The sequence below is a fragment of the Heterodontus francisci genome, unplaced genomic scaffold (genome assembly GCF_036365525.1).
Source record: "Heterodontus francisci isolate sHetFra1 unplaced genomic scaffold, sHetFra1.hap1 HAP1_SCAFFOLD_43, whole genome shotgun sequence".
Classification (NCBI taxonomy): domain Eukaryota; kingdom Metazoa; phylum Chordata; class Chondrichthyes; order Heterodontiformes; family Heterodontidae; genus Heterodontus; species Heterodontus francisci.
Window position 1 is genome coordinate 20,228,197 of NW_027141852.1, and position 21,286 is coordinate 20,249,482.

The 21,286-nt window shown below is 43.5% G+C and overlaps 1 protein-coding gene across 1 annotated transcript; it reads left to right on the forward strand.

The window, feature by feature from the left end:
• The first annotated feature begins 2,939 nt into the window (after nt 1-2,939).
• Nucleotides 2,940-3,902, forward strand: LOC137365008 (histone H2B 5-like). The gene is made up of 2 exons (XM_068027880.1): nt 2,940-2,957; nt 3,561-3,902. The coding sequence occupies exons 1-2, from the start codon at nt 2,940-2,942 to the stop codon at nt 3,900-3,902; spliced, it is 360 nt and encodes a 119-aa protein (XP_067883981.1).
• The last annotated feature ends 17,384 nt before the right edge of the window (nt 3,903-21,286 follow it).

Genomic DNA, 21,286 nt, shown 5'->3' on the forward strand with positions numbered 1-21,286 from the left:
CTGACCCATCCAAAGTACTCGAACTATAGTATTTCCAGTCAATATTTGGAAAGTTAAAGTCCCCCATAACAACTACCCTGTTACTCTCGCCCCTGTCGAGAATCATCTTTGCTATCCTTTCCTCTACATCTCTGGAACTATTCGGAGGTCTATAAAAGACTCCCAACAGGGTGACCTCACCTCTCCTGTTTCTAACCTCGGCCCATACTACCTCAGTAGACGAGTCCTCAAACGTCCTTTCTGTCGCTGTAATACTCTGCTTGATTAACAATGCCACCACCCCCCCCCACCCCACCCCCCCCCGCTTTTACCATCTTCTCTGTTCTTACTGAAACATCTAAATCCCGGAACCTGCAACATCCATTCCTGCCCCTGCTCTCCCCATGTCTCCGAAATGGCCACTACATCGAGATCCCAGGTACCAACCCATGCTGCAAGCTCACCCACCTTATTCCAGATGCTCCTGGCGTTGAAGTAGACACACTTTAAACCAGGTTCTTGCTTGCCAGTGCCCTCTTGCGTCCTTGTAACCTTATCCCTGACCTCACAACTCTCAACATCCTGTACACTGGAACTACAATTTAGGTTCCCATTCCCCTGCTGAATTAGTTTAACACCCCCCCCCCCCCCCCGAAGAGCACTGGCAAATCTCCCCCCCCCCCAGGATATTGGTACCCCTCTGGTTCAGGTGAAGACCATCCTGTTTGTAGAGGTCCCACCTACCCCAGAAAGAGCCCCAATTATCCAGGAAACCAAAACCCTCCCTCCTGCACCATCCCTGAAGCCACTTGTTCAACTCCTCTCTCTCCCTATTCCTCGCTTCGCTATCACGTGGCACGGGCAACAACCCAGGGATAACAACTCTGTTTGTTCTCGCTCTAAGCTTCCACCCTAGCTCCCTGAATTTCTGCCTTAAATCTCCATCTCTCTTCCTACCTATGTCGTTGGTGCCTATGTGGACCACGACTTGGGGCTGCTCCCCCTCCCCCCTAAGGATCCCAAAAACATGATCCGAGACATCACTATCTAAAATCGCAGACAATTTCAGACTGAGATACAGTATTTATTCCATTACTGCAAACTGAGCTACTTGTTGCGCAGAAGTTCTAAATACTGAACAAGTCTGGTCTCTTTTGTTTGGAAAAGAGGAAGCTGAATGATCACCGAATAGAAGCACTGAATTATATGAAAGGATTTGATAGGGTAGAGGTAGAGATATTTCCCATTTGTGGTGGAGTCAAAAGCTGTAAATATGAAATAGTCAGGAATAAATCAAATAATTAATTCAGGAGAAACTTCTTTACCCTGCTTTGGACCTGGTTAGAATCTGGAACATGCAGCACTTGGGTTGATGAGAATTGTTACATTTAACATCAAATTAAATGATTGATAAATTAAATATGAGGCAGAAAAGATTTGAGGGATTTGCAGATACAATTAGAGGAGGTAAGGTGGGAGGAGGCTCATGTGGAACCAGCAGCACTTGGGCAGAATAGCTTGTCTCTGTGTTGTAAATTCTATGTAATTGTGTGTAGGATGAATTCTGAACTACAAACTATCCCAGAGATTAATGATTTCTGAATGCATCCCACACATAGAGTACCAGAGACTGACAGACACTGAACAAAACTCACACTCATAGGCAGTACCAGAAACTGACAGATTCTGAATAAAACCCACACTCATAGGCAGTACCAGAAACTGGCACATACTGAATAAAACCCACACTCATAGGCAGTACCAGAGACTGACGGATGTTAAATGAGCCCAGATTCAAAGGTTTACAGTGGCAGAGAGGTACAACAGCAATCCTACTCTCACACACAGTACCAGAGGCTGACTGATACAGAATGAATCACACAGTTACATACTGCAACAGAGACCTATTGGCAGTGTCTGAATCCTAAGCTCACATACAGAATTAGAGACTGACTGACGGCAGCATGAATTCCACATTCTCTTTCAGTAACGGAAACTGACAGATCGCCACAGATAAAGAATGATTCTTACTCTAAGGTACGGGACAACAGGCTCACTTATTTGGCACAGGGTCATCACTAATGTTTGAGCTAACTAAATGCAATAACAGCTCGTCTTGTTTCTTAGTATTTCTAAATCCCATCTGTCCAACAAAAGCTGAACAATTATTGCATTTTGTGTCTGACTGTCTGATCTGTAAACTGCACTATATCACAAATTGCTGACGTTTTCTAGCGAAAAGTGAGAAATGCAACATCGGGGCAGAAATTGACATGGTCTGTCAGTGTTAAAGAAGCAGGTAATGTGAGGTAATAGATTTTTGTCTGTAAGTGCTACACTGATATTGCTTCATATATTTATATTGAAAATAAAGATAATTGATTCGTAATAAAGGTTGTCTTCGTTGATCCGATGATTGTAAATGTGCCCTGTTATATTTTACCAGTATTTACCATTGACCAGTATTTCTGTCTGTTTTTTCAGGATAGTATTTGCATTACTTCAAATAAAGAATACATAACTACACAAAGAACTGAGCAGAATGCTGAAAATTTCACAGCAAACAGTTAAAATAGAAAGCGATGAAATACAGAAAGATAAAAGCTAAAATACTGAAAACACTCAGCCAGTCCGGAAACAACTGTGGAGAAGTGAAGCTCGGGTTAATGGTCCAGTTCTGCGACCCTTCAATAAACCTGAAACGTTGCTCCTACCTTCCTCTCTCCACAGATGCTGCGGGAAGTGCTGAGTGTTTCCAGAATCTTCTGTTATTATCCAGATTGCCAGTGTTTGCAAAAAGTCTCTTTTTGAATAAAATATTCCCTGGGAAGGAATTGTAAGATTTAGGTTCTGTGTTCACAGATACACAAAGAAGCGGGTCGAGCTCATAATGTCGAGCTCATAATAGTTTATTAAGAAGCAACAGTTTAAATATAATATTAAGAAGTAACAGTTTATATATGAACAGTTTAATTATGGTAATGCATAAGCCAAACACACAGAAAAGACAAACGACCCGTAACAGATTGAATGGATGACCGGTCCCGGATCATGCAGTGGGGAAGAACAGTGTTGACAGTCTCCCCGACGATGAGGCAGGTGAGGTGTTGGTGTCCTCAGTCTTCTTGAGCCAACCAAAGTGTCAATCTGAAGGCGACTCTTTCCCTCCCGAGCACCCAAAAAAGTGGCTCAACTTAGAGAGGCCGGAATGTGAGAAACTGCTGAGAATAAGGGACCCTCGCAGCCAGGACACATTTCCCGGTGGATTTTCCAATAGAAACTGTGACTGGAGAGAGTCTTTGGGAAATGGAATTCCTGAATGGAGTGAAAGAGTTAGTGATTGGTTTGTAGATGTTAAATCTGATTGGATGGCTGAAGAGACCAATTGTAGTATTACAATATAAAACCGTTGTGACATCATTGCCAATCGCCCAATCACAATCTTAACTTTCTCCCATCCCTCATTTGCATAGAGCTGTGGGATTGTCTATTTAATCCGCACTCGGAAGGGGTTTGGTTTATTTCTGTGTCTGAAATTGAATCTGAAAATGCCTGAAGAGAAGAAAACAGCTGCTAAGAAGGGCGCCAAGAAAGCCTTAAATAAACCGTCAGCAAAGGGCGGCAAGAAGCGGAGAAAGTCGAGGAAGGAGAGTTACTCCATCTACATCTACAAAGTGATGAAGCAGGTTCACCCCGACACCGGCATCTCCTCCAAGGCCATGAGCATCATGAACTCGTTTGTGAACGATATTTTCGAGCGCATCGCGGGTGAGGCTTCCCGCCTGGCCCATTACAACAAGCGCAGCACCATCAGCTCCCGGGAGATCCAGACCGCCGTGCGCCTGCTGCTGCCCGGGGAGCTGGCCAAGCACGCCATGTCGGAATGGTCAAAGGCGGTGACCAAGTACACCAGCTCCAAGTAAAACTGCACAATGGACTGAAAAACATCCCAAACACAACGGCTCTTTTAAGAGCCACCCACAATCTCTGAAAAAGCTACATCATCTCAATGGTATCGATTTGGTTTTTTTTATGAAGAGTCTGGAACTTTCTAATTGCCTTTCTGATCTCTGTTTTAACCCCATGGATTCTGGGTGATTCACTTTCACTGTTGAGATCTTTGTGTCTCTACTTATTAATGCCGTGTAAATTAATTACTGATCACTGACCCCAAGTGCGCTTGGATCTCGGACGCGTTCATATTCGACCCCTTTCCTGTATCTCGTTAATAAAAGCTGACAGATCAGTTCTCAGTCACTTGTTTCCCTTGTTCAAGCTCGGCCTCAATAATTAATAAGTACATTATCTGGAAACCCCGCTGTTGTAGGAACCCTCAGTCTCACATTTCAACACCTGACAGTAAAAATCTTCTCTCCGCTTTTGTCTCCCACAAATAGGTTCAATCTAGAATCAGTGATGCGGTATCTTGACAAAGATTGATCTGAATTGTGTCAGCTTGCAGAATGCTGTGAATGAGACTTTCTGCCTCCCCTTACAGACTGTTTCAAAAAGGACTGAGAATAAACCCGAATAGATACCGGATTGTAAAAGTGTATCTGGAACTTGTGACAAAGTGTAGAATAATACAAGAGGAGAAAGATTTTACATTTTTTTGCTGTAAAATGAAATTGCCTGTTAATGCGATATTCTATATTGAAGCTGCTCCTTGTTTTACAGATATATTAGCGGGCTTTTCAAATTAAAAAAATCGGTTGGAGTCTGACAATTTAGCGCCGTTATTTTCCGCCGTTATTCAGCGTGGAATCTCCGGATTGGTGAATTAAGCAGCTCTGGGATTGGAAACATGAACCACATCATGAGATGCAGTAACAGAGTGACCAATCAGCAGCCTCCACCACTACCATCCCAGCCCAGAGGGACCAATGTCAGCGGATTTCAGCATTCTTTGTGAAAGTATTTGTGAGATTGTGGCCTGCGCAGACTGCCAAAGTCATTTGGCAGAATACCTCATCACCAGAACTTTCAAACAAGCACCAAGATGTAGCTTGGCAGGTGGTGAGAAGAGCCCTCCCCGTCAGATCCTTCCTGCATGCCCGAAGTCTCACCCCCTCCACACAATGCCCTCGAGGTGGCTGTGGTGGGGAAGAGATGGTTGCCCACCTCATCCTGGAATGTGTCTTTGCAAAGCAGGTCTGGAAAGAGATGCAATGGTTTTTGTCGAGGTTCATCCCAAGCAGCTCTGTAGCACAGGGGTCTGTGCTCTACGGGCTGTTCCCAGGGACGCACACCGAGATAAACATCAACTGCTGCTGGAAGACTATCAATTTGGTGAAAGACGCCCTTTGGTCTGCACAAAACTTGCTGGTCTTCCAGCGCAAAGAGTTGTCCAGGACCGAATGTTGCGGACTGGCACATTCCAAGGTCCAGGACTACGTGCTGAGGGACGCACTAAAGCTTGGGGCAGCCGCAGCAAAGGCTCAATGTGGAAAGATCACAGTGTAAGGTCCCCCCAGCAAAGTGAACGGAGGGGCTGGACCAATGGGAAACCCCTCAACTGTATCCAGAAAATATTTGGTTTGCTGTAAAATGTACATAGCATGTAAAATTAAATGGAAGGGTTGTGAGGCAACTCACTCCTGTTTTGAAAGAAACTAATCTCATTTGCACTCCTTGTATTTTTCGACTTTGTGCTTTTTGGAACTGTTTGGTAATCTATTTTTTTTTATAGTTTTTTATGAATAAAGTATACTTTGGAAATTTAAAAAAAAGTGTCTGGAAGAGGGGCAGCCACTGCAAAGTCTCAATGAGGTATAAACACTGTGTAAGGTTCTCCCACCAAAGTGAACTGAGGCCCACCAAAGTGAACTGAGGGGCTGGACCCATGGGAAACCCCTCGGGCTGTATACACTGAATATGGGTTTGCTGTAAAATGGAAGGGTTGTGAGGAAACTCACTCCTGCATCAAAGAAAACTGATTTCCTTTGCACTTTTTGGGATGTCAACTTGGTGTTATTTTGAACTGTTTTGTACTGTATTTTTTTACAGATTTTTATGAATAAAGTATATTTTGGGGGAAAAGAGGAAGAAGAAAAGACCAGCGGGAAAGCTCGGGCCAGGGCCAAGGCCAAGTCTCACTCCTCCCGGGCTGGACTGCAGTTCCCGGTGGGCCGTGTTCACAGGCTCCTGAGAAAGGGCAACTATGCTGAGCGTGTGGGTGCCGGAGCCCCGGTCTATCTGGCTGCTGTGCTCGAGTATCTGACCACTGAAATCCTCGAGCTGGCCGGTAACGCGGCCCGGGACAACAAGAAGAGCCGCATCATCCCCAGACACCTGCAACTGGCCGTCCGCAACGACGAGGAGCTCAACAAGCTGCTGGGAAGGGAGGCCATCGCTCAGGGCGGTGTGCTGCCTAATATCCAGGCCGTGCTGCTACCCAAGAAAACCAGCGCTCAGAGCTCCCAGAATAAGTAAAGCGGCCAAAATGTCATCAAATAAACCAAAGACTCTGTTCAGAGCCACCCACAGTCTCTGTGAAAGGGTTGGTTACTGTCAGGAGGGAGTCAGAGATGGAGTTTTTGTAATGGTGCATTGACCAGTTTCACATCTGTCCAGGTGTGTTTTCCGTTCCCTCTCTGGATTTCGCTCTGCTCCTCTGCTCACACATCCCCCTGCACCCTTCCCCCCACCCCCAATTAAATGAAGAACTGAACTAAATGATGTCAATCAACAATTTAATAAATGCCGCCACCTTCAATTTCATAAATTTGGAGACCCTCCCGGTGCATTAATGATAAGTGGTTTGGTGCTGATGATTTAATTTAATAATGGAAGTATCTGGGTCAATTCTGGTCTGTTTTTCATTGAGACAGTTTGAATTCTTTTTTCTCTCTCCGGTGATCAATGAGAATCTGCTCCCGGAACAGAGCAAGTGCAGGAAGGAAGAGGCCATTCTCGGGCTGTATGTGGACAAGGAAAGGGAGACAGAACGGGAAGAATCTGCTATTGAAAATCATTGTTGTTTTCTGTCCTCAAACCTGTAATACACGTTCCTGGTTTGGCTTTAGTTTCACACTGTTTGTTGTTCTTGAACAGTGAATAGAGGAAATAGAGCCGGGCAGTAGGGATGTGGGCAGTTATGCGAACAACAACTATTGCTGTCACTCGGTGAGAAGTATCGAGGAAATATTTTAAACAGCGGCTGTCGATTTCGGTTGAATGGTTGGTCCAATGAGAAACAAGGAAATGGCAGAGACTTTGAACAAGTATTTTGACTCAGTCTTCATGGTAGAAAACACTAAAAGCATCCAAAGAATAGTATAAAATCAAGGGGAAAAGGAGGGAAGGAACTTGAAACGATCATTGTCGCTGGAAAAAATGTATGAGGAAAACTAATGGGACTAAAATCTGACAGATCCCCTAGACCTGATGGCCTGCATCCCAGAGTTTAAAAGAAATGGCTCCAGCCATAGTGGATGCGTTGGTTGTAATCTTCGTCAATTCACGAGATTCTGGAACAGTGCCAGTGGATATTAAAACCACAAATGTAAAACCCCTATTCAAAAAGCAGGTAATGATAGGCCTGCTAGCCTAATGTCTGTCATTGGGAAAATGCTGGAATCCATGATTAAGTAAGTGGTAGCAGAACATTCAGAAAATTAAAGTACAATCATGCAGAGTCAACATGGATTTATGAAAGGGAAACCATGTTTGACAAAATTATTAGAGTTCTTTGAGGATGTAACAAGCAGGGTATATGAAGGGGAACCAGTAGATGTAGTGTATTTGGATTTTAAAGGCGTTCGATAAAGTGCCATGTAAAAAGTTACAACACAAGATAAGAGCTCATGGTGTTCAGGTGTAATATGTTAGCACGGATAGAAGATTGGCTAACTAACAAGAAACAGAGAATTGGGTTAAATGGGTCATTTTTCAGGTTGGCAAACTAACTAGTGGGGTGCCACAGGGATTGGTGTTGGGGCCTCAACTACTTACAATCTATATTAATAACTTGGATGAAGGGATCGAGTGTATTGTAATCAAATTTGCTGGGGATACAAAGAAAGGTGGGAAAGCAAGTTGTGAGGAGGACACAATGAGTTTGCAAAGGGATAAAGACAGGTTAAGTGTGTGGACAGAAATTTGGCAATGAAGTATAATGTGGGAAAATGTGAGGTTATCCACTTTGGTATGACGTATAGAAAAGCAGAATATTATTTAATTAGAGAGAGAATGCAGAATGCTGTGGTACAGAGGGATCTGGGTGTCCTCATATATGAATCACAATATGTAAGCATGAAAACACAGCAAGTAATTAGGAAGGCAAATGGAATGTTGGTGTTTATTGCAAGGGGGATGGGGTATAAATGTGCAGGTTGTTGGTTCGACCACACCTTGAGTGTTGCATGCAGTTTTGGTCTCCTTATTTAAGGAGAGATATATTTGCATTGGAGGTAGTTCAGCTAAGTACCACTAGGTTGATTTCTGGGATAAAGGTGTTGTGTTATGTGGAAAGGTTGACCTGGTTGTGGTGCACTCATTGGAGTTTCGAAGAATGAGAGTCAATCTTATTGAAATACATAAGATTCTGAGGGGGTTTGACAAGGTATTTGCTGAAATGATGTTTCCCCTCATGAGGGAATCGAGAACTATGGGGGAACAGTTTCAAAATAAGGAGTCTCTCATTTTAGATGGAGTTGAGGAGGAATTTCTTCTCACAAAGGGCTGCTATTCTTTGGAATTATCTACCCAAGAGGATGGTGGCGGTTAGTCATTGAATATATTCAAGGTTGAGTTAGATTGACTTTTGATCTACAAGGGAATAATTGGTTATAGGGGCAGGCAGGATAGTGGAGTTGAGGCCATGATTAGATCTGCCATGATCTTATTGAATGGTGGAACAGGCTCGAGTGGCAGAATAGCCTAATCCTGCTCTTAGTTATTATGTTCTTATGCTATAATGCCAGATGGAAATAAAAATCTGACAGAGACTGCAATCTGAAGACAACAGAAGGCAGGTCTCTCTCTCTCTCTCACACACACATGCAGAGTCCCAGAGACCCATGGGAGTAGCTCAACCCTCAAGACAGAAGACCAGCGAAACAAGTTTGAAAGTGTGCACTGGTCCCCAACAAGAACTGCAAGCCATAACAGCAATCAAAGACTTTCCATCAAACCCAAAGCCAGCAACTGAACTCCAGCTATTGCTTCAAATCTTTTCCCCTTTTCCGTTTCTATTTGTGTGTCTGTTTATCACATATGCACGCTAGCGTGGTTGTGCTGCGTATCTTTATTCATTTTAACTGAATTAGATTTTTAAGGTTAATAAACTTACACTGTTCTTTTTTTAAATCTGAGAAAACATGCCAGGTTGATTTCTTTGCCATTAGAATTAGGGAGTAGTGAAGCTAAAACATGGTGTTTTAAAAAGTTAAACCCTGTTACAGGTAAGGAAGAGGCTGAGAGGGGGAGCCTTTCTCACCTGGTCGTAACAATGACTTTTCTAGCTTCTACCTCAATTGATCTTGAGTTACAGAGATATTTTTCTTTCTCCCTGTAGGCAAAAACTTGAAGGAACCTGAAGGAAGGTGGTGATTCCCCAGCACAAGGAAAAGTGCAGTCCACTCCTTCTAACACAGAGTAGGTACATTATCACACCCATAGCACAGAGACACAGACAGGCCATGAGTTCCACAGGCACAGAGAGCAGAAGTAGTCAGACTCGCACTGATCCCAAGTTCCAGAGACACATTTTCAATCCAGCAGACAATCAAACAATGCAGGAGTGGCAGAAGTTGTTTCCAATTCACCCCAACTCAGTACTGCTGAAAGGTAGGTCTATCAATCTCAGTTCAAAATCACACCCACCATCAGATTGAAAGGCACCGGATTAATCCCACAAAAGTGCAGCCTAAGCTACAAATTAAATATCAGGTAGAGCAGCTGATGGAAAGGTACAGAATGAATCCTTAGCATGTAGCCCAGACTGCATACTCAGTGACAGATTACAATGTAGTACAAACATCTCATACAGTATCAAAAATAAAGTTATAGTATTATGTCAATTAGTGCACACTGCACTACTCATTTCATACCAGTCCAATAATCTCTGTAAGAGCTGTAACGAAAGATAGAGTATCAATTCAATGATTCTAATTGTACTGAGCACACCATTTGTGAGTTTGAAATATATGCCATCATTCACAAATGTGTTCAGTTACAGACTAAATATTAGTCCAAAACAGATAGCAATGAGGAAAAACCTCTTTACTCAGAGCGTTGTTAAACATTTGGAATTCTGTACCCCAGAGGGCTGTGGAAGCTCAGTCATTGAGTATGTTTAAAGCAGAGAGTGACAGATTTCTAAATACAAATGACAAAAGGGGAAATGAGGATAGTGTGTGAAAAAGGCATTGAAGTGGATGATCAGCCATGATCATATTGAATGGCAGAGCATGCTCAATCGGCTGAATTTCCTGCTCCTATGATCCTATGTTCCTAAAATTCTCACACCACAACTCAATAAAACACACAGTTAAAATGTGATCCATATTTTGAAATACAAATGAGGCAAGCAAATCGTGACACATTATGGCATTAAACAAATAGTTCTCAATACCATCACTGAGATACATATTAAGTGCAGGTACAGAGGAATCCTCTACCAGAATTTCATAGATACACAATGTATCACATTTGCAGTAGCTGAGAGATACAAAATTAATCCCACTGTAACTGACTGTCTGAGAAACAGACACATAAAAAATGAATTGTAACACACATTCAGTACCAGAGACTGCCAAATGCAGAATGAACCCTGGATGTGCACATGCAGAGTGTACCAGAAATTGACTGATACTGAATGAGACCCAGACTCATATGCAGTACCAGAGACTAACAGCTGAAGAATAAAACCAACATTCACTTCCAGTACCAGAAAATGATATATGCATAACAGATATCACTCATGTACAGTAGCAGAGATTGACAAACAACAGAATGCAGTTTGACAGTCGGGAAGGTGCGAGAGCGAGCTTACAGCTGGGAAGTCAATTTCAGTGGAAGTTTAAAAGTTAATTCCCTTTTGTTTTCGGAGGACCAGGGGACTGCTGGGTAAGTAAAAACTATATATTTGGGTGGTTTATAATCTCTTTCATTTAGTTTTGGTGACTGCAGCTTGACAGTAGCGAAGGTGCGAGAGCGAGCTTACAGCTGGGAAGTCAATTTCAGTGGGAGTTTAAAAGTTAATTCCCTTTTGTTTTCGGAGGACCAGGGGACTGCTGGGTAAGTAAAAACTATATATTTGGGTGGTTTATAATCTCTTTCTTTTAGTTTTGGTGACTGCAGCTTGACAGTAGCGAAGGTGCGAGAGCGAGCTTACAGGTGGGAAGTCAATTTCAGTGGGAGTTTAAAAGTTAATTCCCTTTTGTTTTCGGAGGGCCAGGGGACTGCTGGGTAAGTAAAAACTATATATTTGGGTGGTTTATAATCTCTTTCTTTTAGTTTTGGTGACTGCAGCTTGACAGTAGCGAAGGTGCGAGAGCGAGCTTACAGCTGGGAAGTCAATTTCAATGGGAGTTTAAAAGTTAATTCCCTTTTGTTTTCGGAGGACCAGGGGACTGCTGGGTAAGTAAAAACTATATATTTGGGTGGTTTATAATCTCTTTCTTTTAGTTTTGGTGACTGCAGCTTGACAGTAGCGAAGGTGCGAGAGCGAGCTTACAGCTGGGAAGTCAATTTCAGTGGGAGTTTAAAAGTTAATTCCCTTTTGTTTTCGGAGGGCCAGGGGACTGCTGGGTAAGTAAAAACCATATATTTGGGTGGTGGTTGTACCCGAGACACTACACGTGTAGTGTCTCCCACCCACCCTCCTCCTCTAACAAAAAAAAGGACTCTGTTGTGTTGATAAGGTAAGCTTTTTATTTAAGAAGTTCTGTCCGTTGGATTGCTAACCTAACAAGTTTTGACAGTGTTTTGGTTTTTCAGTAGATTTGTTGGGAATTTAGAATAGAGGGAATGGAAGTGAAGGCAGTTGTATGTTCCTCCTGCGGAATGTGGGAGGTCAGGGTCGACAAGAGTGTCCCTGCTGACTGCATCTGCGGGAAGTGCACCCAACTCCAGCTCCTCGAGAACCGCGTTAGGGAACAGGAGCTGGAGCTGGATGAACTTCGGATCATTCGGGAAGCGGAGGGGGTTATTGAGAGGAGTTATGGGGAGGTAGTCACACCTCAGGTAAAAGTAGGTAGATGGGTTACCGTCAGGGGAAGGAGAGGGAACCAGCAGGCAGTGCAGGGATCCCCTCTGGCCCTTTCCCTCAACAACAGGTATACCGTTTTGGATACTGTTGCGGGGGACGACTTACCAGGGGTAAGCAATGGGGTACAGGTATCTGGCACAGAGTCTGTCCCTGTTGCTCAGAAGGGAAGGGGAAGAGGAGCAGAGCTTTAGTCATTGGGGACTCCATAGTTAGGGGAACAGATAGGAGGTTCTGTGGGAACGAGAGAGACGCACGGTTGGTATGTTGCCTCCCAGGTGCCAGGGTTCGTGATGTCTCGGATCGTGTTTTTGGGATCCTTCAGGGGGAGGGGGAGCAGCCCCAAGTTGTGGTCCACATAGGCACCAACGACATAGGTAGGAAGAGAGATGGGGATTTAAGACAGAAATTCAGGGAGCTAGGGTGGAAGCTTAGGGCGAGAACAAACAGAGTTGTTATCTCTGGGTTGTTGCCCGTGCCACGTGATAGCGAAGCGAGGAATAGGGAGAGAGAGGAGTTGAACATGTGGCTGCAGGGATGGTGTAGGAGGGAGGGTTTTGGTTTCCTGGATAATTGGGGCTCTTTCTGGGTAGGTGGGACCTCTACAAACAGGATGGTCTTCACCTGAACCAGAGGGGTACCAATATCCTGGGGGGGGAGATTTGCTAGTGCTTTTTGGGGGGGTTTAACCTAATTCAGCAGGGGAATGGGAACCTAAAATGTAGTGCCAGTGTACAGAATGTGGAGTAGTGAGGTCAGGGATAAGGTTACAAGGACGCAAGAGGGCACTGGCAAGCAAGAACCTGGTTTAAAGTGTGTCTACTTCAACGCCAGGAGCATCCGGTACAAGGTGGGTGAGCTTGCAGCATGGGTTGGTACCTGGGATCTCGATGTAGTGGCCATTTCGGAGACATGGGGAGAGCAGGGGCAGGAATGGATGTTGCAGTTTCCGGGATTTAGATGTTTCAGTAAGAACAGAGAAGAGGGTAAAAGAGGGGGGGGGAGGGTGTGGCATTGTTAATCAAGGAGAGTATTACAGCGACAGAAAGGACGTTTGAGGACTCGTCTTTTGAGGTAGTATGGGCCGAGGTTAGAAACAGGAGAGGTGAGGTCACCCTGTTGGGAGTCTTTTATAGACCGCCAAATAGTTCCAGAGATGTAGAGGAAAGGATAGCGAAGATGATTCTCGACAGGGGCGAGAGTAACAGGGTAGTTGTTATGGGGGACTTTAACTTTCCAAATATCGACTGGAAATACTATAGTTCGAGTACTTTAGATGGGTCTGTTTTTGTCCAGTGTGTGCAGGAGGGTTTTCTGACACAGTATGTAGACAGACCAACCAGGATGCCACATTGGATTTGGTACTGGGTAATGAACCCGGCCAGGTGTTAGATTTAGATGTTGGTGAGCACTTTGGTGATAGTGATCACAATTCGGTTAGGTTTATGTTAGCGATGGGCAGGGACAGGTATATACTGCAGGGCAAAAATTATAGCTGGGGGAAAGGAAATTATGATGCGATTAGGCAAGATTTAGGATGTGTAGGATGGGGAAGGAAACTGCAGGGGATGGGAACAATCGAAATGTGGAGCTTATTCAAGGAGCAGCTACTGCGTGTCCTTGATAAGTATGTACCTGTGAGGCAGGGAGGAAGTTGTCGAGCGAGGGAGCCGTGGTTTACTAAAGAAGTTGAAGCGCATGTCAAGAGGAAGAAGAAGGCTTATGTTAGGATGAGACGTGAAGGCTCAGTTAGGGCGCTTGAGAGTTACAAGCTAGCTAGGAAGGATCGAAAGGGAGAGCTAAGAAGAGCAAGGAGAGGACACGAGAAGTCATTGGCGGATAGGATCAGGGAAAACCCTTAGGCTTTCTATAGGTATATCAGGAATAAAAGAATGACGAGAGTTAGATTAGTGCCAATCAAGGATAGTAGTGGGAAGTTGTGTGTGGAATCAGAGGAGGTAGGGGAAGTGTTAAATGAATATTTTGCGTCAGTATTTACAGTAGAGACAGAAAATGTTGTCGAGGAGAATACTGAGAATCAGGCTACTAGACTAGATGGGATTGAGGTTCACAAGGAGGAGGTATTATCAATTTTGGAGAGTGTGAAAATAGATAAGTCCCCTGGGCCAGATGGGATTTATCCGAGGATTCACTGGGAAGCTAGGGAGGAGATTGCAGAACCTTTGTCCTTGATCTTTATCGTCATTGTCGACAGGAATAGTGCCGGAAGACTGGAGAATAGCAAATGTTGTCCCCTTGTTCAAGAAGGGGAGTAGAGACAGCTCTGGTAATTATAGACCTGTGAGCCTTACTTCGGTTGTGGGTAAAATGTTGGAAAAGGTTATAAGAGACAGGATTTATAATCATCTTGAAAACAATAAGTTCATTAGCGATAGTCAGCACGGTTTTGTGAAGGGTAGGTCGTGCCTCACAAACCTTATTGAGTTTTTCGACAAGGTGACCAAACAGGTGGATGAGGGTAAAGCAGTGGATGTGGTGTATATGGATTTCAGTAAGGCGTTTGATAAGTTTCCCCAAGGTAGGCTATTGCAGAAAATACGGATGTATGGGGTTGAAGGTGATTTAGAGCTTTGGATCAGAAATTGGCCAGCTGAAAGAAGACAGAGGGTGGTGTTTGATGGCAAATGTTCATCCTGGAATTTAGTTACTAGTGGTGTACCGCAAGGATCTGTTTTGGGGCCACTGCTGTTTGTCATTTTTATAAATGACCTGGAAGAGGGTGTAGAAGGGTGGGTTAGTAAATTTGTGGATGACACGAAGGTCGGTGGAGTTGTGGATAGTGCCGAAGGATGTTGTAGGGTTCAGAGGGACATAGATAGGCTGCAGAGCTGGGCTGAGAGTTGGAAAATGGAGTTTAATGCGGAGAAGTGTGAGGTGATTCACTTTGGAAGGAGTAACAGGAATGCAGAGTACTGCGCTAATGGGAAGATTCTTGGTAGTGTAGATGAACAGAGAGATCTTGGTGTCCAGGTACATAAATCCCTGAAGGTTGCTCCCCAGGTTAATAGGGCTGTTAAGAAGGCATATGGTGTGTTAGCTTTTATTAGTAGGGGGATCGAGTTTCGGAGCCACGAGGTCATGCTGCAGCTGTACAAAACTCTGGTGAGACCGCACCTGGAGTATTGCATGCATTTCTGGTCACCGCATTATAGGAAGGATGTGGAAGCTATGGAAAGGGTGCAGAGGAGATTTACTAGGATGTTGCCTGGTATGGAGGGAAGGTCTTACGAGGAAAGGCTGAGGGACTTGAGGTTGTTTTCGTTGGAGAGAAGGAGGAGGAGAGGTGACTTAATAGTGACATATAAGATAATCAGAGGGTAGGATAGGGTGGATAGTGAGAGTTTTTTTCCTCGGATGGTGATGGCAAACACGAGATGACATAGCTTTAAGTTGAGGAGTGATAGATATAGGACAGATGTCAGAGGTAGTTTCTTTACTCAGAGTAGTAGGGGCGTGGAATGCCCTGCCAGCAACAGTAGTGGACTCGCCAACTTTAAGGGCATTTAAGTGGTCATTGGATAGACATATGGATGAAAATGGAATAGTGTAGGTCAGATGGTTTCACAGGTCAGCGCAACATCGAGGGCCGAAGGGCCTGTACTGCGCTGTAATGTTCTAATTCTAATTCTGAGAATGAATCCCACAATCTCATTCAGTGCCAGATACTGACAGGTACAGAATTAATCCCACCCGTACACACTGTACTAGGCACTGAAAGACATAGGAAGCATTGCACATTCACATACAAGAGCAAACATTGACAGATATTGTAGGAGTCACATGCTCACAGTCAGTACCAGATACTGTTGAAAAGAGAATTAATCCCACACTTGCATTCATTGCAAGAGACTGACAGTTACATAAAGGTTTTCCCACACTCACATAGAGTAACAGAGACTGACATGCAGAACTTGATCCACACCCATATATAGTACCAAAACCTGAAAGATATTGAGTCAATACCACAATCAGATACAGTGTCAAAGACTGACAGGCATATTATAGAGTTCACTTCCATAGAATACCAGTTATTTACATGTGCAGAATGCATCTTGTTTCACATTCAGTCTGGATACTGACAGATACACAATGAATCACTACAATCATACTCAATACCAAGTTCAGACAAACACCATATATATCCCCCAATTATTCACAGTATCATAGACTGACAGACACAGAGTGAATCACAAAATCAATTAACTTCAGAGACCAGCAGATAGAGAATTAATCTCACTGTCACGGAAAGAACCAGAGAGTGACAGATATACAATGAGACCCAAGCTCACATAAAGTGACACACATAATTAAAACCACGCACATACATAGTACCTTAGATTGACACATTGAGAATGAATCAAACACATTCTGACAATAAGATTGATGCATACACAATGAAGCTCACACTCACATTTAGTTCCAGACATTGACAGATACAGAATGATATCCACATTCAGCCACAGTAGCAGATAGATACAGAAGCTGCCCCACATTCCCATACAACACTCATGAATGACATACAGAATGAATCAAACAATCACATTTAGTTCCATAGACTGACACTCAAATAATCTCACACTCAGACACAGTACCACAGAGATATATTTAGAATTAAATTCACTGTCATATAATGTACCAGAAAGTGTGGCAAAATTAATCTCATACAGTACAAAGGATGGATGGAATTTGTCCCACACTCAATGTAATAGGTTTTAAGTAAGTGAAGTGGGGTTGTCGGAGGGATGGGGGTGGAGGTGGGGAAGAGAACAACATGGAAGGTATGTGTTAGGGCAGAGGGCAGGAGAGATTAACTGACAAATAGGTCATGCGGTAAAGGGAGAGTGCTAAGGGTGCAGTGAAAGGCAAAACATTAGTATAGAGAGAGTGTTAATGACAGAATAATGAACAGTTCTGTCCAAAAGCACAAACTTGAAAAATCAAGATTAAGGCAGACACATGGTGACAAAAAATGATAAAATAAAATAAAATAATCTAAAAGAGCCAGTCATGCTCTGAAATTATTGTACTCAATGTTCAGTCCGGAAGGCTGTTGAGTGTCTAATCAGAAAATGAGGTTCTGTTCCTGGAGCTTGCTTCACTGGAACACTGCAGCAGGCCGAGGACAGAAATGTGGGCATGAGAGCAGGGTGGTGAACTGAAATGGCAAGCAACCGGAAGCTTGGGTTTATGCTTGCGGACTGAGCAGAGATGTTCCGCAAAGCAGTCACCCAATCTATGTTTGATCTCCCCAATGTAGAGGTGGCTGCATTGTGAGCAGCGAATACAATGTATTAAATTGAAAGAAGTACAAGTAAATCACTGTTTCACCTGGAAGGAGTGTTTGGGGCCTTGGATGGTGAAGAGAGGGGAGGTAAAAGGACAGGATCTATGCCTCCTGCAATTACATGCAAAGTTGTCATGGGAAGGGGACAAGGTGTCAGGGGTAATGCAGGAGTGGACAAGGGTGTCACGGAGGGAACAGTCCTTTGGATTGCTGACAGGGGAGGGGAAGATGGGTTTGGTAATGGCATCACGCTGGAGGTGGCAGAAATGGTGGATAATGATCCTTTGGATGTGCAGGCAGGTCGGGTGGAACTTGATTGCAGTTCTGGAAGGGAGGAGAAGGGATGAGGGTACAAGTGCAGGAAATTTGTCAGACACGGTTGAGGGCCCTGTCAACCACAGCTGGGGGGAAATCCTCGGTTGAGGAAAAATGAAAACACATCAGAAGTGCTGTTGTCGAAGGTTGCATCATCAGAAATGATGTGCCTGAGATGGAAAAACTGTCCACAGATGCCACCAGACCCGCTGAGTATTTCCAGCACTTTCTGTTTTCATTTCAGATTTCCAGCATCTGCAGTATTTTGCTTTTGTTACTGTCCTGTCTTATTGTGCTGCTCAATAAAGTAGTTGGAAAACCAAGTTACAGTCAGGCTGAAAGGGGATTTGAATCCAGGATTGATCTGTTCATTAAAGAGGGACTTCGACCAACTAAGTCAAAGGGTCAAAATACAGTGTTTGAGTTTTTTGAGCTACAGATTAGTGCAGATCTTTCTAGCTGTGCTGAACATTGATTTCCATCTCCGGGTTCTTTCTGAATCTGTGAGTTTGCAGTTCTTTGCGAGTGAGTGGGAGACATGGAGATATGTTTAGACGATTTCCTGGCAAATCATTTGCAACTCCATATTTTTCTGAAATTTGTACGAACACATTAATGACATACGTCACGCCGTGAAATTTCTCCACAAAACACTGAAAGGTGACATTGATAATTGTGAGGGGGTTTTTTCACTTATTCAGACAGACATTTGGAAGGAGTGATCAGAACGTGATTCACACATGACGTGATGACGTAATGGCGTGAAGAAACACTTCCTTAAACTGGCCATATTTGGTATCCATTTTTTCTGCTCGACCCACCTGAATATTATAGAGAAAATGGCAACAAGGGGAAGATAAAGTCTGTAAATATAGGCAGAAAACAGCAGCAGGGACTGCAGTAAACAAGATCAGCCAGTTCCTGGTGACTTAGTTGCTCGGATAGTGAAGAATTTAGATGGGTTGTGGACAGCCTGAGCCTCAGACTGTCTCCTGAGTTGAATAGGATACCGCACGGTCTTCGTGCTCATTGAGGAAATTTGGCTGTACTCATGGGATACAGCTGAAAGATGGCAACGAATGAGAGGGTTTGAGCAACATTCTGTTCCTATATTGAAAGAATGGGCATGTTCTTAGAGTTAAGAATATTTTGGGACTGGAAGGTGAGGCGGTCAAGACTCAGAATAAGGCTATTCCTGAGCAAAAGAAAACAATTTTGCTTGTGGAAATTGGCCTGGAAGTGTATGACATGCTAACAAAGCTTCCTGCTCTGAACAAAGCAACATATGTGCCAGTCAAAACAAAATCACCAAGTTGGAGGAACATTTCAATCCTAAGCCACTAGAGATAGCAGAATGCTACAAATTTGGAACCAGAAATCAGAAAAGTAGTGAAGCAGTTGGTGAGTATATTGTGGCAGTGAAGAATTTTTATTACGTTGCAACTTTGGCACATTCTTCGACCGGGCATTATGAGACATATTTGTGTGTGGATTTGTGAACAAAAGAATCCAATCGAATTAACTAAACACACAAAATCTTACATTTGAGATCGTGTGTAAGATTGCTGTTTCCATGGAGATGGCATCAAAGAATGTTAGGGAATTTTATCCCATGCTGGTAACTAGTACAGGCTTCTGTCCACTGTTAAAGTGCTTCAGCCAAGTCTAAAGTGGACAGACATAGCCAGAAGAGTGCCAATGATAGCAGTTTAGTGTTGTTATCACCATCAGGGCAACCACACAGCCCAATCAGGTCAGTACAGAAATGCAAAATGTTTTAATTGTCAAGCAGAGGCCAAAGAAGGAAAGGGAACTAATTCCAGTGGTAATGGAAAACAGTGATGTTATAAGGGTGGAGTTCACAATCTTGAAGTGAATCCAGAGTGCCTAACCAAAGAGGAGCAAGGGCTGTACAGCATTTATGCCACTAGCAATCACTCAAATGATGGAGACTTTTGTATAATGTTGTTGGTAAATAAACAGTACATTGCTACGACCATGGATTGCTCCATCATGAGTAGAGAAATGTATGGGAGCAAAGTCAGTGATGTCCGTCAAACTGAGAGCACCAGTCAATTGAAAACCTACTCTGGTGAGGTGTGAGAAATGTGTGGGCAAATGGAGTGCAATATCCAACATAAGGGCAGGCCCCTCAAGTTACCCATTGTTTAAAAAATTAGGTCAGTGGAAGTAGGCATCACTGGCAAGGCCAGCATTTATTGCCCATTCCTAATTGCCCTTGACAACTGAATTGCTTGCTAGGCCATTTCAGAGGACAGGTGAGAGTAAACCAAATTGTTGTGGGCCAGCATCACATACAGGCCAGACCATGTAAGCACAGCAGATTGCCTTCTGTGAAGGGTATGAGTGAACCAGATGGTTTTTAATGAAAATCAATTATAGTTGCATGGCACCACTGCTCAGATTTTATATTATTCATTAATGAATTGAATCTGAATTCCACCAGCTGCCATGGTGGGATTTAAACTCATATCCCCAGGGCATTAGTCTGAGTCGTGAGATTATTAGTTCAGTGACATTGCTGCTATGCCAGCCTCTCCCCTACAAGGTAGTGAGATATGTCAACAAACCAATAATAATGGGGAAAGACTGGCTTTGAAAGCTGAAGTTAGACTGGAAGCATGTTTTTTCAAGTTGAAACAACCAAGGAGCTTGATCAGGCATTGAATTGTTACAGGAACACTTTCGAGGACAGCTGTGAAGGCATAATCAGTGTGAAAGCTCACATCTGAATCAGGCCTGATACCAAACCAGTATATTGCAAAGTTTGGCTGCTTCCTTATGCTTCCAAAACCCAGGTTGAAGAGGAGCAAAAGAATCTGGAGAGATATGGTGTGCTGGTGAAAACTGATCACTGTGATTGGGCAAACCCAATTGTCATTGTGCCCAAGTCAGACAAAACCATCAGTCTATGTGGGGACGACAATGTCACAATGAACCAGGCAGTGGATTATGAGAAGTATCCACTACTGATCTCGAGATTTGTATGCGGATTTAGCAGGATCCAAGCTATTCACAAAGTTGGATTTATTCCATGCTTATGCACAGCTCAATGTGAATCAAGTGAATCTGCAGTATCTCACAATAAACACACACATGGCGTTATACTCCTACATAAAGCTGCCGTACGGTGTGAAGCCTTCTCCAAACTTCTTCCAAGTTACAATGGGTAAGATTTTACAAGGAGTGCTACATTGCTTGTGCAATCAGGATGATGTGTTGATCATGACTGCAACAAATGAAGAGAATTTTCAAGTGTTGGATGAAGTGTTGCAAAGGCTCAATGATCACAATGTGTCAGTTGAAAAAGAACAAGTGTGCCTTTGTACAATCTGAGGTGGTGTACCTTGGCCTGATAATCAATGAAAAGTACTACAGCCAGTGAAAGAGAAGATAGAGGCTATGGTCAAAGCCCCTAAGACAAAAAGATGTGTCTGAGCTTAGATCTTTTCTAC